The following is a 17,356-nucleotide window of genomic DNA, read 5'->3' on the forward strand; positions in this document are numbered from 1 at the left end:
TAATAAATTGTTTTAAATACTTCCCCATGATCGTTATTATTTTTATATTTAGATTAGTCTATAATTATAATTGTATTTATGCAGGTTACTGTAAAATCGTTAAATATTTACATGATCGCGGAAACAGGCAGTGGGACCTCTCTGCTGTGGGCATCTGAAGTCCGCTTCTGCCCATTTCTGGGATTTGGTGCAGTTGGCTACCCAGCATGCACCCCCCCCCCCCCGATCTCTCACCTGCCCAGTAATGACAGAACAGGTTGTCAGGTTGTGATGGCGGAAGTACCTGCCCGTTTGCTATGGCAACTAACATGCCAATCCCATTCAAACCCTAAAGGCACTGTAGACAGAAAGACACTGTAGATAGACAGACAGACACTGTAGACAGACAGACACTGTAGACACTATAGACAGACAGAGAGACACTGTAGACAAACAGACACTGTAGATAGACAGACACTGTAGACAAATAGATAGACAGATACTGTAGATAGACAGACACTGTAGAAAGACAGACACTGTAGAAAGACAGACAGACAAACAGATACTATAGACAGACATACACTGTAGATAGACAGACAGACACTGTAGACACTTAGACAGACAGACACTGTAGACAGACAGACAGCCACTGTAGATAGACAGAAGAATGAACAGACAGACACTGTAGATAGATAGATAGACAGACAGACACTGTAGACAGACAGACACTGAAGATAAACAAACAGACAGACAGACACTGTAAACAGACAAACAGCCACTGTAGATATACAGACAGACATACACTGTAGATATACAGACGGACAGACACTGTAGACTGACAGACAGACAGACACTGTAGACAGACAGACAGACAGACACTGTAGATAGACAGACAGACAGACACTGTAGACAGACAGACACTGTAGACAGACAGACACTGTAGATAGACAGACAGACACTGTAGATCGGGGGTTGGCAACCCTTCGATGGCGCTGGCTACCAGTCAACCACAGACAGGTTACAGATACACCGCAAAGATGTCCCGCTGTTGCTGAGTCTGCCAACTCGGTCCTTGCTCCAGAGTGGTGCATGGGCACACTCACCCAATTCCAGGCTGCAGAGGCAGTCCCCGCCACTTGCATACGTGCAGCTGCGGAGAGAGAAAATCCTCTGAAATGGCTTAGGCAGGTTCGGGCTCTTCTCCAAACACGCCAGAGTGCTTTGCCCCCTCGCCAGTGGCCCTCCTCACCAATCCAAATGAAGGTGAAAGAAGTGGAAGGGATCAGGGCTATTGCACCTTCCCTGCGTCACTCTGCATATAAAATGTCTTTAAACTCCAGCCCTCCTGCCATTTCAGCCTTACTGCCACTCCAGCTCTAATGACACCCCAATACCATACCCCATTGACACCCCAGCCCTCCTGATTCCCCACAATACCATACCCTCCTGATCCCCCCAATACCATACCCTCCTGACACCCTCCCAGTACTTCCCCACCCCTGACCCCCCCTATATCTTGCCCTCCTGACCACCCTGTACCATGGTACCATCTACCATACATGCTACTGATGTCTGCACACCACCATATATGCTACGACCTCTGTACACTGCCCAATATGCAACCAACCTCTGTACGCCACCCTACATCCTAACCGACCTCTGTATGCCGCCCTACATCCTACCAACTTCTGTCCGCTGCCCTACATCCTACCGACCTCTGTACGCTGCCCTACATCCTACCCATCTCTGTACACCACCCTTTAATCCTAACCGACCTCTTTACGTCACCCTACATCCTAACCAACCTCTGTCCACCGTCCTACATCCTATCGACTTGCGTCTGCCACCCTACGTCCTAACGAACTCTGTCCGCTAGCCCCACCTACTACCGACCTCTGTACACCACCCTACCTACTACCAACCTCTGTGCACTGCCCTAAATTTTACTTACCACTGTACACTGTCCTACCTACTACTGACCTCTGTACACTGCCCTACATCCTACTGACCTCTGTACACTGCCCTACATTCTACTTACCCCTGTACACTGCCCTACATCCTACTGACCCCTGTACACTGCCCTACATCCTACTGACCCCTGTACACTGCCCTACATCCTACTGACCCCTGTACACTGCCCTACATACTACTGACCCCTGTACTCTGCCCTACATACTACTGACCCATGTACACTGCCCTACATACTACTGACCTATGTACACTGCCCTAGCTACTACTGAGCCCTGCACACTGCTCTACATACTACCGAGTCCTGGACGCCTCCCTACATACTCCTTACACTGGCCAGAAATCAGAGCAGGTAGACAGGCCTGAAATTTGTCAAAAAAAAACAGCTTGCAGTGCCAGATGTTCTGCTTTCATGATAAACTCCAGCATCAGACTTGTGGGGGTAAACAATTGCTTCTCAAACATGAAAAAAATGTGAATGAAAGTGAATGCCAAATTTCTCACTGAAGCTAACATAGGGTAAGTTTATATTTTTACAGTGATATTAGTTTTAATAGATTTTTCTAGGTTTTTTTTTTTTTTTTTTTTTTTTTTTCACCTCAGCTTATTACCAAATTCTAGAGACCAGCTCATGAATCGATGCTTCTTACGTCTCTTATTTGCGGTTTGCATCATGAGTGGTATTTTTGCATAGCCAGAGTATGGCACAAGTAGCCATAACTTCCGATGGGCTTCAAAAAGAAATTTTTTTTTTTTTTTTTTTTTTTTTTTTTTTTTTTTTTTCCCTCACTTGTACAATATATTCACAGGTAATAAGTATAAGTATCGGCAACCGGCGAGGGGCTAGAATCTTATCCATGCTCTAATTGTTTCATGTCCCCTCTTGGATAACGACACTTCACTACCATATAAAGCAGAAAAATCCCCCCCCCCCCCCCCCCCCCCACCCCCACGTGGCGCCCAGGGATCTTGTCTTTTTCCATCGCTGAAATGTCTGTAGAATTTTACCAAAAATGCGTATGATTTGAAAATAACAGTCTAAACGATCGGGCTTGGTTTCGAGGCCACTAATACCCCATATCCACAAAATCGAAGGAATTAGGGTATTCTTAGACTCTCTATATAACTCCCTGTTTTTTTGTACTCCTTCCATTTTTCCCATTTTTTCTTAAAATCCTTGCTTGTCTCTGAAAGACTTTCCTTGAGCTCTTCCAACCTATAAGTTTCCTCCACTGCATCTATCCAGTTCCACAGGGATGGGCCTTCCTTTTCCTGCCACCTTTTAGGTATGATTCTCTTCGCTGCATTTAACAGGTGTGGTAATAAGGACTGCTTATATTTTTTTATACCCTCTTGACTCCCGTGGAAGAGCACTACCCAGGGGTCTTTCTTTATCACCTTACCAGTAACCTCTTTTATTTGACTTATTATTGTGTCCCAATAGGTTTGGATTTTCGGGCAAGTCCACCAAATATGTGCCATCGTTCCTCTCTCCGGGCATCCCCGCCAACACTCAGCGGGCTGGTCTGCTCTAACCTTGTTAGCTTTATCAGGGGTCATATACCAACCCGAAATGCACTTATAATTTGCCTCGGCTGTTCGTATATCTATTGCGGAGGAGTGTGTTAATTGCATAATCCTCAGGAAAGTGTTTGTGCCTCTCGTGATTTCTAGCTCCCTTTCCCATTTATGTATATACGGTGCTTCCTCCCGTGCTCCTATCTTAACCAGTATCCCATATAATTTAGTGATTGTGCCCTTGGAGTTTTCCGATTGACATATCTTCTCGAGTGGTGTCAGCTCCGCCCCCGTCCGTAGAGGATGGGGGAGATGCCGCACAAAGTGATGCAGCTGGGAGTAATGCCACTTATCGAGATTCCAATCCTCTGTTCTAGCTTTCAATTCTTCGTATGTCATTATCTCTCCATCTTTTGTGATATCTCCTAGGTGTACCGTGTTATTCCTAATCCAGTTACCACCTATTTTTTTTTCCCCAGGTGCAAAGTAAGCGTTATCTTTTAAAATCATTAGTGGAGAGTTGAATTCCCTATTCAAAAGTGTCTGAGTTCTGTCCCACATTCGTAGGGTGTCCCGTGTTATATTAAAAGATTTGTGGCCCAGTGCTCTATATTGTGCAGGGATCCAAATAATATTATTCAATTGTGACCTAGCTTGTGTCTTTTCAATTTGCACCCATCTTTTACCTTTCCTGTCCCGAGCCCATTCCACCGCACGAGATAGAACCGCCGCTTTGTAATAGCTTTTGATGTCAGGCACTGACAGACCGCCCAGAGACTTTCCCTGTTTTAGGATAGAAAGTGATATTCTATGCTTTTTGTTTTTCCAAACATAATTCATTAAAAGGGTATTGAGAATTCTCAGAAATTGCTGAGGCAAGGCAATAGGGATTAGTAAAAATTTATATAGTATTTTGGGGACCACCACCATCTTCAGCATATTAATGCGCCCTATCCATGATATAGGTTTATTTACCGTTCTTTTTAATTCATTTTTGATCTCGTTTAGTAAAGGGACGTAATTTATTTTATATATCTTTTGTACCGTGTTAGCCAGTTTAATACCAAGATATTTTATTTCTTTGCTCCATGGGAAGGCACATATTTCTTTAACCCGGTTTTCCTCACTTTTGTTTAGGTTTATATTCAAAATTTCGGATTTAGTTACGTTAATTTTGAAATTTGAAATATTACCGTATTGTTGTAGGATCTTAGAAAGCTTAGGGATGGATTTACACGGGTTAGTTAAATAAAATAAAATATCGTCGGCGAAAGCCGACAATTTGTGTTCCTCCTCTTCGACTCTGACCCCGCTGATCTCTGGGTCATTTCGAATCATGGACAATAGAGGCTCTAGGGATAGGATGAAGAGCAGGGGAGACAAAGGACATCCTTGTCTTGTCCCATTTTTCATCTCAAACGACTCCGATAGCGTACCGTTAATTTTGATTCTAGCCGTAGGATGATGGTAGAGTGTATTTATCCATCGGGATAACCTATTGCCTATACCCATGACTGTAAGTGTCTCCATCATAAGCCCCCAGTCTACCCTGTCGAATGCTTTTTCGGCATCAACCGACAGGAATAGACCTGGGGGCGCATTCAGCCTTATGTTCTGAAGCAGGAGAATTGCTCTTATACTATTGTCTTTACCCTCTCTATTGGGGACAAATCCGACCTGGTCGGGGTGCACCAAATAATGCATAACCCCTTTCAGACGCTCAGCCAGAACTTTGGCAAAGAGCTTAATGTCCGTATTAAGCAAGGATATTGGTCTATATCCCGAACAGAGTGAGCAATCTTTCCCTTCTTTCAAAATTAATGTCACCGATGCTGCTAACGCTTCCCTGCTAGTTTCATATTCTGAACCTAGGCCGTTGAAATATTTACATATCCTTGGTATTAGAATCTTACTGAATCTCTTATAATACCAGACAGAGAACCCGTCAGGGCCAGGGCTTTTTCCCACTGTCGTGTTTTTCAAGACATTTTTAATTTCTTCTTCAGTTATGGGACGATCCATGTTAACTCGATCAAACTCCTCTAATCTAGGGAGTCCCGCTTTTGCAAGGAAATCGCGTATTTTGGCCTCCTTTTCCCCTTTTTGCAGCCCTGACTGCTTTATTGTATATAATTCCTCGTAATAATTCTTAAAGGTAGCTGCGATTTCTCTTGTCGTGTAGACCAGATTCCCCTCTTTTCTTTTAATTTTTCCGATAAAATTTCTAGTTTTCTTTTTTTGGGCCATTTTGGCCAAATGCTTACTGGGTTTATTACCCCAAAGATACCTCTCTCTGGCTATGCAGTTAAGTTTTTTCCTCGCTTCTAGATCCATGATCTCCTTGAGCGCGTCTCTTTTTATGATTAGGTTGTAATAAGTCTCTTTTAGTCCCTGTTCTTTGTGTTTACGTTCTAAGCTTGCTATGTCTTTAGTCAGGGTCTCAGCCTTCCTTTTTCTCTCCTTTTTTTCCCTGGCACTCTCAGCAATTAATATCCCTCTAATATACGCTTTATGTGTCTCCCAGAGAGTTGCGCTTGATATCCCCTCAGTATCATTTGTGGTAAAAAATTGTTTAAGATCCGCTTCCACCCTACTCGCCACCTCTTCGTCTCTGATCAAATTGTCGTTTAATAGCCACCTCGGCCGTTCACTCTTTTGTAGGGATGATTTAATCTTCATGGTAATTGGGGCATGATCTGAGATGGTCATAATTCCAATGTCCATCTCAGTAATCAAGTCCAATAGCCTATGATCTACCAGTATGTGGTCTATTCTGGTGTACGTTCCGTGTGGAGGAGAAAAAAACGTGTAATTATGTGTGTTTGGGTGGAGTACCCTCCAGGCGTCCACTAAATGACTATCATGGATCTTGTGTTTAATTTTTTGTAGTTGCACGTTCGCTGTCTCCTTCACCCGGGACGTACTGTCTTCTCTCGGATTCATGACGAAGTTTAGGTCCCCCATCAAAATTATATACCCCTCGGCGAAATTTTCCAATTTGCTCAGGATTCTACTTAAATATTGGATTGGATGTACATTCGGGGCGTAAATATTTGCCAGGGTATAGACAGTGTTTCCCAGTTTTCCTTTTAAGAATAAAAATCTACCTTCCGGGTCTGTCAGCCTTGCCTCCAGGATAAACCCAATCCCTCTAGCAAAACCAATAGCTACACCCCTAGCGCGTTTGGAAATAGCATCCCCGTAGAACCAGGTAGGATACATAGGAGAGTACAACTTTACATTAGAATCCAGAGTCAAATGGGATTCCTGTATAAAAACTACATCAGCTCTGTATTGTTCAATCTCGTCCAAAACCTTCAGTCTTTTAGTTATTGAGTTCAAGCCCTTTACGTTGTAAGATAGATATTTTACTTCTGTCATTTCAAATCCCTACGCCATTTCACTAAACTTTCTGACAGATCCACTGGGAGCCACGTTCACTATCCCACCCCATTTTTGGAAGAGGAGAGTCACCTCTCTCTCTCCAATCCTCCCCTCCCACTCCCTCCCTCCCCCCTTCCCCTGCCCCTGACGAGGCCAAAACATCGCCTCTGAACCGCAAGGATCCTCCCACCCCACTATCCGTCGGTTCTCGTGTAATGAGGTGAAGCTACCCAACGCCACCTCTCTCATTCCCCCCAAGGACAAGTCCTTGGGAGTGGATCTTTTATGAGTGAGGATTTGGACCTGCCCTCACCGCCCCCCCCCAATCACCCCACCCCCCCCAACCCCCCTTGTCCGCTACCAATCCCGAATCTCTATACCACTCAAAAAGACTGCTCCACCCATCCGGGCAGTTCCACGATGGGCATATCCAATTTACCGCAGAAGCCTGGTACATCTTCTGGGAATATCAGTTTTGCTGATACCCCATCTTTGTATCCAATCAAGCATGCCGGAAACCCCCATTGATATTTGATGTTAGACATACGCATCTGCTCTAGTAAGGGTTTGAGATGCCTTCTTCTGACCAGAGTTTCCCATGCTAGGTCAGTGAAAATCTGTATCTCCACCCCGTCGAAACACAGGGGAGGTTTCCTTCTCAATTTAGACCAAATCTCAGCTTTGTCCTCAAAAAATCTAAACCTTACTATTATGTCCCTAGGCCATTTGCCCTCCCCCTCCCTGGTTCTTCCTATACGGTGCACCCGTTCTATTTTAAGGGGTTCCTCTGAGCCATTGTCCAACAGGGGTAGAAACAAATCATTAAGAATTTTCCTCAAATCTTCACCTTTCTCCTCTTTAATGAATCGGATTCTTAAATTTTGCCTTCTATTGCGATTTTCTTGGTCTTCTAACCGATATTGTAATTGTCTCTGATTTTGTTTCATTGTGTGGAATTGGTCTTTTAGTTGGTTTAATTCCAGTTCCTGTTGTTCCATTTTTGTCTCAGCTTTCTCTACCCGCTCCAAAATATAGGTTATGTCTGATCTTAACGTACCTATTTCTTCTCTTATCACCATTTCCAGCCTCTTTAACATCCCCTCCAGTTCTACCTTAGTGGGTAGGTGCGTGTCTATTCTTAATTCGTCTAATTGGCTGACTTCATGTTCGCCTTCCGTTGACGTGTCGGCAGCTGGGTTTACCACCCCCCCGGCTACTTTTTTCGATGTCCCAGCCTTTTCGTTTTTTTTTGTTAAACCTGGACTTTTAGTGCTCCCATCTGGGGTCATGTAGTGTCTAATGGTACTAGTAGGGGGGTTATCCTTAGAGATTTTTGGGGCGGAGCCCCTTGTTGACCTGTTCATATTGTGTTTTTTGATACCTCTGATACGTTTCCCCAGTTTGAAAATACGGGGAAATCCCCCCTCCTTTTTCTCTTTCTCTCCCTCTATACACGGTTTATTATCCGTTAGAGGCTATCCGCTCTGTCAGGGAGCTTTCTGGATATAACCACTTGAGTAACAAAGGTTACCCCCGGCCTCTGGAGGTACAGGCCCGAACAAACCGCCTGCAATGGATCAGTGTAGACGTAATATCTCTATTGAGGTCCAAAAATCCCAGCGGTAAGCCGGGTCTAAAACACAATGGTTGCACAGAGCTGAGAATAGTGTATCATAACATACGAATGCCTCTATCTCCAAACTTAGACCTTGCCGCCCGGGGTCCTCCGCACTTACAGGGCAATGACCCCCGGACCGAGAAAAACCAGCACGGCCAGAGAGCTAGAGCAGGAAGAGATGATTTTATGTCTTTGTTTAGGGGCTTATCGACCGAATATATCAATTGTTTGGGAGGTACTCTGGTATTCTGGGGTGTAATTTCCTGGTTATTTAGCGCTTGAGCGGTATAGCTATCGTTATTCTGGTGTTGAGATACTTGCCCTCTAACCGTACCCCCAAAGTCCCGTCACTGAGCAGCGATCATAGCGATGGGGCCATTGTTTTTACCACTGAGTATGGAAATGGGATCAACCCAGAAGACACTAAAGAGGGTCATATAACAATTCCCACACTGTGTTCCATCATAATATTGTGCCCTTAACAGTATTACCCCAACAGGGTTTTATCAGTGTGACTCAGTCCCGTTTCCAATAATCAGTTTATAGTGCATCTCACTTCTCAAGAGATTAGCAAACAGTTGGAGGCAAGCAATGCATAGCAAACAGTTGTTTATACAGCATATAAAACTCTTACCAGTCCCATCTTGTTATCCTCATATATCACGGCTAGGGCAGATAAAGCATAGATATTACCTGACTGGTGCTTTGCTTCCTAGGGATCCGATAGAGATATCAGTATCTGCGGGGGGGAGGGCGGGGGACTAGGCTCCCTCAGACTCATCCGCACTGAGCGGCACTTCCTCAGCACGTCGTCCCATTCAGGTGACCGGCGGAGGAGAAAGAGAGCGGGGGGGGCTCGGCTGGACGGCGGAAGGAAAGCTGCGGTGTGGGGTGTACTATCGGCGGGCTAGCGGCTCAGCAGACACGCTCCCTGCTTCGTAGCCGCCCCCGCTGGGACACCCTTAGATCCTCCGGCATCCTCCATCCTCCGTCAGCTGCTGGCTGGGTCCACGGCGCGGGCTGCTCCTCCCTCGGCGCGCGCACGCCTCACGTGCACCGCGTCATGACGCACCCTTTTTCTAGGTTTTTAATGCGGTCTCCACTTTTTATTGGGGGCTTGCTAGTTATTTTTTTTTAAACGGCCGCTGCACCCCGGGGATCTGATCTTTGATTTCTTTCATGTTGTCCAGGTAGATCTCCATCTTTCAAAGGTTGCCTACACCTGCTGTAGATAGATAGACACTGTAGACAGACAGACATTGTAGATACACAGACAGAGAGACAGACACTGTAGGCAGACAGACACTGTAGATAGACAGACAGACACTGTAGGTAGACACTGTAGACAGACAGACAAATAGACATTGTAGATAGACAGACAAACATACACTGTAGATAGACAGACAAACAAACAAACAGACACTGTAGATAGACACTGTAGACAGATAGACATTGTAGATAGACAGACAAACAGACACTGTAGATAGACAGACAGACACACACTGTAGATAGACAGACAGACACTGTAGATAGACACTGTAGACAGACAGACAGACAAATAGACACTGTAGATAGACAGTGTCAAAAGACAGACATACACTGTAGATTGCAAGACAGACAGATACAGAGCGGTGCGTAAGATATTTATTTGTGCTCCTACTACCTAGACACTTTCCTAGACAATAGAATCCAGAATGAAACCAATCAATACATTGTTAAGGATTCTGACAAACTATTCTGGACCCTTTATTTATTTGTCATTATCGTTCAGTCTCAGCCATTGCACTAACTGTGTTTCAGCCCCTATCTTTGTGGTTCAGTGGCTTTATGATGTGGAACAGCTAAGAATAGAAAACATCCAACCTGATTTCCAATTCATGACAGCAAATCAGTGGAATAACATACAGATCATTGGACGAGAGCTGAAGAAGTCGCTGCGTGAAGTCCCGTAAGAGATAAGCCATTTTGTTTTCCATAGAGTTTATGGTGATGTTGGCTAGGAGTTGCTCTTTGTGTCAATGCTAGTTATTGGTATGGATGTAACAGCAGGTCTAGCACAAATAATTACAAAATCATGTATTTTTTGCTGGGATAGCTACTGTAACTATTAAGGACTGTTCTGCACTGAAAAATTTCAGAGTATTTGTATGGAAGTAGAACATATTACATTCAACTGGGCCCCTCTTACTTAAAGTATAACTAAAGGCAACATTTTTTTAAGTTTTGAATTTTTACCACCCTCCAACCATCCTCACTAAGTGAAGCCATATGGAGTATACATATGCTGTAAAGCGGGCTCTTATGATTTAAACCAGGCAGTGAAGAGGCAACATAACCCCTAATACCCGCCTGTCAAATATTCTCTCAAAAGCAATCCACCATGGATCGCTCTTCAGAGGGCTATCACATAGGTAAACAAATCCCCAACATTCTGAATTATATGTTTGGCCATGCTAATGGGTAGGCAGAGTCAGGGATGGATTGGGACAGAAATTTGGCCCTGGACTTCATCCAGACTGGCCCACTTTGACAGGTCTCTCCCATGGTGGCCGGACAACTCCCGCACCCCCCCCCCCCTGGCCACCCAAGCCCCCTCTCCCCCTTCACTAGCCACTAGCCGTTCTACTTTATTAGAGTAGAACGGCTGGTACTGGTACTTATATAGGCAGTACCAGTGGGGAAGCTAGACATTATTTCACCCGGGGCAAAGAATCAGTTCGGTGAACCCCTTATGGGACAAGATTAGGCAGAAGTAAGAAACTCCCAGGCCATAGCTGTTGAGTCAGCTGTCTGTCCCCTCCCCCCATGCTCCTCCGTCTCCCCCCTGCTTCTTTGTTCCCCCCAGGTGAGCGCTGCGGGAGGGAGAGACAGGGGAGTGGAGGGGGGCAGCAGTCCGCTGTCACTGAAGCCGGCCCACTGAGCCATCGGCCCACCGGGAAACTCCCTGTGGTCCCAATGGCCAGTCCATCCCTGGGCAGAATAGGTGACTTATTGGGTGCTTTAGCAAGAGGGGGTGCAAAAAAGAGAAGGACCTTAAATGATGCTGCTGATCAACACCTATTATCATTAAATGAAAAATAAGCCCCATATTTTTTTATTTGTGATGTAAGCAATCACACATTAATAACTTCTGTTTTACAATAGCTACTAAAATGCTGCCAGAAATTTCAAGCAAACCGGTCATCATAGAAATATGGAGCCTGCCGCCGCTGACCTTTCCTTCTGCTTGACTCAAAAAGAGTTGGAGTGGGAGACAGCCAGGCAAATAGCATTTTCATAAGAAGATCAGCAATGGCTTACTCATCTTAGCTTAGGTTCCTTAATTATTAACAATTCAAATGGCCAGTTGTTCACAGTCTTTTACTGTAGCTAAAGGGGGAATGGTTGGGGGTGGTAAAAAAAAGCAGCTTAACTGCTAGTGTGAATGAGTCCTGACACTTTTATCATGCTTCATATGGTCATAGTCACAAAACACTTTCAATGCTCTTATTGATACTTGCTTATTTGATTTGATTATTAAAAAAAAAAAATAGGTTTTGAAAGCTGTGTCTATTAAATATAAATATAAACTAACCATGGTAATATAACTAGTTGTTTAATTTTCAATGGACTTTTATGTTATACTATACCTGTTACTAAGTTGTAGAATACACCTTTAGGGCCAGTTTACACCACATGCAGTCCAGTGCATTTTTCTGCATCAAAAACGCATGGAAAGTAGGTCAAATGATGTTCAATGGCATAGTACCTTGCAGTACCAGTGCATTATGGTTCCAGAAAAAAAGTAGAACATGCTGCATTTTTCCTGCACTGTTCTGTACTGGAAAACTGTAAAAAGCATCAAAAATGCACTGGAACGCACTCAAACACACCAAAAACACACCAAAAACACACTGGAACACACATGTCCTTATTTAGACCCCTTTCACACTGGGGCTACCTGTGCATTAGCGGTAAAGCGCCGCTGATTTTAGGGGTGCTTTACTGCTGTTTAAGAGGAGCTTTTGCCGCTTTTCAGATGCTAGCGGGTGCTTTTAACCCCCAAAAAAATGTTAAAAACTCCTGTGTTGAAGCGCTTATGAAATGCTTTTCAGGTGCTTCGGAAGCGCTGCCCATTCATTGCAATGGGCAGGGGTGTTTTGGGAGCGTTGTAAAGGTTTTATTCACTTTTCGGAACATCCCGCAAGCGCACTGTCCGGGTGTAAAAGCACCCATTGCAAAGAATGGGAAGCAGTTTTCAGGTGCTATTTCTAGTGCTAAAGCGCCTGAAAACTGCCTCAGTGTGAAAGGGGTCTTAAGGTTAAGAAAAAATAGGGAGGAAAAATTCACTGGACTGCATCAAAAACACATTGAAACGCATCAAAACGCACATGCAGAAAAGCATCTGGAACGCACCCAGACATGCGTTTCTATGGTGTGAACTGGCCCTTAAGGATTTTTTAGCCAGATTCAGGTAGAGTTACGACGGTGTATCACTAGATACGCCGTCGTAACTCCGAATCTGCGCCGTCGTATATTTAAGCGTATTCTCAAATTGAGATACGCTTAAATGTTGCTAAGATACGACCGCCTGCGCCGTTGTATCTTAGCTGTCTATTTACGCTGGCCGCTAGGGGCGTGTACGCTGATTTACGGCTAGAATGCGTAAATCAGTGAGATACGCCTATTCACGAATGTACGCTTGCCTGTCGCAGTAAAGATACGCCGTTTACGTAAGGCGTTTTCAGGCATAAAGATAAACCACCAAAAAGATGGTCCAGCCAATGTTAAGTATGGACGTCAAATTTTTACATTTTTACGTCGTTTGCGTAAGTCGTCCGTGAATGGGGCTGGCAGTAATTTACGTACACGTCGAAAGCAATAAGTCTTTGCGGCGTAATTTGGAGCATTCGCCGTTCGTTCAAAACGTCATTTACGTGGGGTCATGCTTTATTTACATAAAACAAGCCCACCTCTTCACAATTTTAATTAGGCACGCTTACGCTGGCACATTTACGCTACGCCGCCGTAACTTAGGACGCAAGTGCTTTGTGAATACAGCATAATATACGCTACGCCTGCCTAACGTGGCTATTTAGGTTTTGAAAGCTGTGTTTATTAAAAATATATATTTATAAAACTATCCATAGTAATATAACCAGTAGCTTAAATTTTAACCAACTTTTATGTTGTACTGTGGCTTAGTTGAAGAATACACCTTCAATAAACATGCTTTCGTTATCTTCATTACAGGGCAGTTTTTGCTCCAGCCTGCTTCTCCCACACACTCATTACAGAAAGGTAAGAATAATGCAGACATTCCAGCTGTTCTGCTTATCTTAAAGAACTCTATTTTGTCTTAAAACATTCTAATAGCTATAATTTGTTATCTAAAGCCCAAAGCAAGCCCAAACTTTCTAGCTTTGAATAAAGTGGGGAAGGGCCAATTCCACGTACACATGACCGTTTTTCATGACGTGAAAAATGCAATTTTTTAAATTGGTCATTAAAAACTATCGTGTGTAGGCTCAATGGGCATTAAAAATTTAGAACATGCTCTAATTTTTTGTGTCGTTTTTCACGTTGTCGTTTTTCCCCGTCATGAAAAACGGTCGTGTGTAGGCTTTAACGACGGGAAAAAAAAGGCGCAGAAGCAAGTTATGAGACAGGAGCACTCATTCTGGTAAAACTATCGTTTGTAATGGAGATAGCACATTCGTCACGCTATAACAGACTGAAAAGCACGAAGACTGAAAAGCGCGAATCGTCTCTCATCAAACTTTTACTAAAACAAAATCAGCAAAAGCAGCCCAAGGGGTGGCGCCATCCGAATGGAACTTCCCTTTTATAGTGCCGTCGTACGTGTTGTACGTCACCGCGCTTTGCTCGAGCATTTTTTTTTTTTCACGATCGTGTGTATGTAAGGCAGGCTTGACAAGAATCATGTCGGGAAAAACTTTGTTTTTTTCCAGGACATTAAAAACGGTCGTGTGTACGCGGCATAAAACTTTGGCTATGGTTGTCCATACATAGGCAGATTATTATTATTTTTTCCCCTCATATACATTATGGATAAATAAATCCCCTAAAGTAGTTCTAAAGGCTCAGGGTTTTTCATCTTAATGCATTTATGCATTAAGGTAAAAAACCTTCTGGGTGCAGCTCCCCAGCCCCCCCCCCCTATACTTATCTGTGCCCCATCTCGATCCAGGGATGTGCATGGGTCTCTCTCTCCACATTGGGTCACACAGCAGCAGGAGCCATTTGGCCTCTGCTGATGTCAATCACAGCCAGTGAGCCAATAAAGAGAGAGTGGGGCAGGGCCAAACTGTGCTCTGTGTATGAATGGACACACAGAACGTGGCTCGGGAGTAAGCCTGCTCGAGTGCTCCTGTAGCAAGAGGCTTGCTATTGGGGGCACTCAGCAGGGGGGAGGGCCCAGGACCACCAGAAATGGACACCAAAATAAGAGAAGAGGATAAGGTCTGCTCTGTACAAAACCATTGCACTGAGCAGATAAGTATAACATGTTTGGTATTTTTATAAACTGTTGATTTATAAAAGCCTTGCTTTTATTTAATTCAGATGTAGTAAACAATCTAATTTTTTTATTTAACAGCAACTGGCTGGATTTTCAAGTAAAAGGAGTGAACTTGGCTCGAGCTTTGCAATGTTGGGAGAAAAGCCTACAGGAGCGAAGAGGTCACAAGACTGTCATCCGTGGATGTCCCTTCCATTTAATAGACAATTGCCATTGGCCTCATTGCAACCCCACATGTCCAGCCCTTCATGATCCTGTGACTGGCCAAGAAGTGACCTTATTGCAAATGTTCCTCAGGCTGAACCTTGAAAACCAGAAGAGAGGTCAGGAGCCCAGAGGAGATCTAAGCCAGTTGATGGCCATGTTAAGAAATGGCGGTTAATCAGAACTTTATTACATTTTATCATACATTATTTATGATAGTTCCTATATCAATGAAACTGAACTTTTTCATTAATGCGGGGTTTCACCCTAAAAAATTTTTTGAACATTACATCCAGCTCACTACCGACATTGACAGTGTGCAGATCTTTTTTTTTTTTTTTTTGGTACATACCTCGTATAGCTATTTTCTTAGCCGGCTTCCGGGTAGTGAATCCCGCGGGAGTGAGGCCCCATACACACGATAGAATTTATCCGCAGATACGGTTCAGCGGACCGTATCCGCGGATAAATCCTCTCTAAGATTTCAGAGGATTTCAATGCGATGGCGTGTACACACCATCGCATTGAAATCCGCGCTGAAATCCTCTGCCGATGACGTGTCGCGCCGTCGCCGCTATTATGACGCGGCGACGGGCGCGACGCTGTCATATAAGGAATTCCACGCATGCGTCTATTCATTACGGCGCGTGCGGGGAATCCCTTTGGACGGATGGATCCGGTAAGTCTGTACAGACGAGCGGATCCATCCGTTGGAATGGATTCCAGCAGATAGATATTCTGTGCATGTCGACAAATATTTATCTGCTGGAAATCCATTCCAGGGGAGATTTATCTGCGGATAGATATCCGACGGAGTGTACACACCATAGGATCTATCCGCAGAAACCCATTTGATGGGATTTATCTGCGGATAGATTCTATGGTGTGTATGGGGCCTGAGCGTTCCTATGCAGCAGTTAGTGATTGACATGATGACAAAAACTACCCCCCCTCGTCGCATAAGGAGCGTCACGAGTTGCCGAAAGAAGCCGAACATTGAGTCGGCGCTATACGGCGCCTGCGCACCGACGTTCGGCTTCTTTCGGCAACTCGTGATGCTCCTTATGCGACGGGTGGGGGAGTTTTTGTCATCACGTCAATCACTGACTGCTGCATAGGAACGCTCACTCCCGCGGGATTCACTACCCGGAAGCCGGCTAAGAAAATAGCTATACGAGGTACGTACAGCAAAAAAAAAAAAAGATCTGCATACTGTCAATGTCGGTAGTGAGCTGGATGTAATGTTAGAATTTTTTTTTAGGGTGAACCCCCGCTTTAAGCTTCAGTTGGCTGAAGGATGCTTGAAGATGGAGTGTTTAAACTACCCAATAAGCTCTATTTTTTATGTGGTTTACAGGTTATACCAAACATGTACAAGTTTCTGCAAAAAGTTAGATATATGCAAAAACCAACAATATTTAACTTGATTTTAACTTAAACTTTCTTATAAAAGTTAAAGGGTAATAAATCCAAACACAAAGATGTAATATATTGCAGCGTATCAATCCCTAAATATGGTGGCTGCATTCGTTTTCTTTCATTTATTTATTTTAGGCTTTTTTTTCTCTTTTATTTTTACCTGGTGATCCAGTCATTAACAAACACACTTCTAGATGATGGAGCAACTAATGCCTTGTACATACGATCGAAAATTTCGATGAAAAAGGTCAGACAGAATTTTTTCATCGGATATTCCGACCGTGTGTGGGCCCCATCGGGCTTTTTTCCATCGGAGCTTAGAAATGAACATGTTTTATTTTTTTCCGATTGAAAAAAAATCCAATCGGAAATTCCGATTGTCAGTGTGGAACTCCGATGGAGAAAAAAACATGCATGCTCAGAATCAAGTCGACGCATGCTCGGAAGCATTGAACTTAATTTTTCTCGGCTCGTCGTAGTGTTTTACGTCACCGCGTTTTGGTCGGTCGGAATTTGGTCTCACAGTGTGTATGCAAGACCATCCCATCGGAAATCCAGATCGTGTGTACAGGGCATAAGAAACCTTTAGACAGCAGCATTGTCAGTCTGTGCAGAGGGTAGGGTTAGATTCACTAAAAGATTTCAATGAATTTGACTAACAAATTAAAGCGGTATTAAACCTAAAACCAAAAATGTAATACATTGCAGTTTTCTATTATGATTTTTTCCCTCTGTTTTCCCCTTAT

At 44.0% G+C, this 17,356-nt stretch overlaps 1 protein-coding gene across 1 annotated transcript in view; it reads left to right on the forward strand.

The window, feature by feature from the left end:
- The window catches only part of LOC120943535 (palmitoleoyl-protein carboxylesterase notum2-like), a 51,263-nt gene extending 34,585 nt beyond the window's left edge, over positions 1 to 16,678 (forward strand). The window contains exons 10-13 of the mRNA XM_040356895.1: positions 10,268 to 10,415; positions 13,700 to 13,747; positions 15,066 to 15,437; positions 16,466 to 16,678. Coding sequence (XP_040212829.1) covers positions 10,268 to 10,415; positions 13,700 to 13,747; positions 15,066 to 15,369 — 500 coding nt within the window. The 3' untranslated portion in view covers positions 15,370 to 15,437; positions 16,466 to 16,678. The remainder of the gene's footprint in view (positions 1 to 10,267; positions 10,416 to 13,699; positions 13,748 to 15,065; positions 15,438 to 16,465) is intronic.
- The last annotated feature ends 678 nt before the right edge of the window (positions 16,679 to 17,356 follow it).

Source organism: Rana temporaria, chromosome 6 (genome assembly GCF_905171775.1).
Source record: "Rana temporaria chromosome 6, aRanTem1.1, whole genome shotgun sequence".
Lineage (NCBI taxonomy): Eukaryota > Metazoa > Chordata > Amphibia > Anura > Ranidae > Rana > Rana temporaria.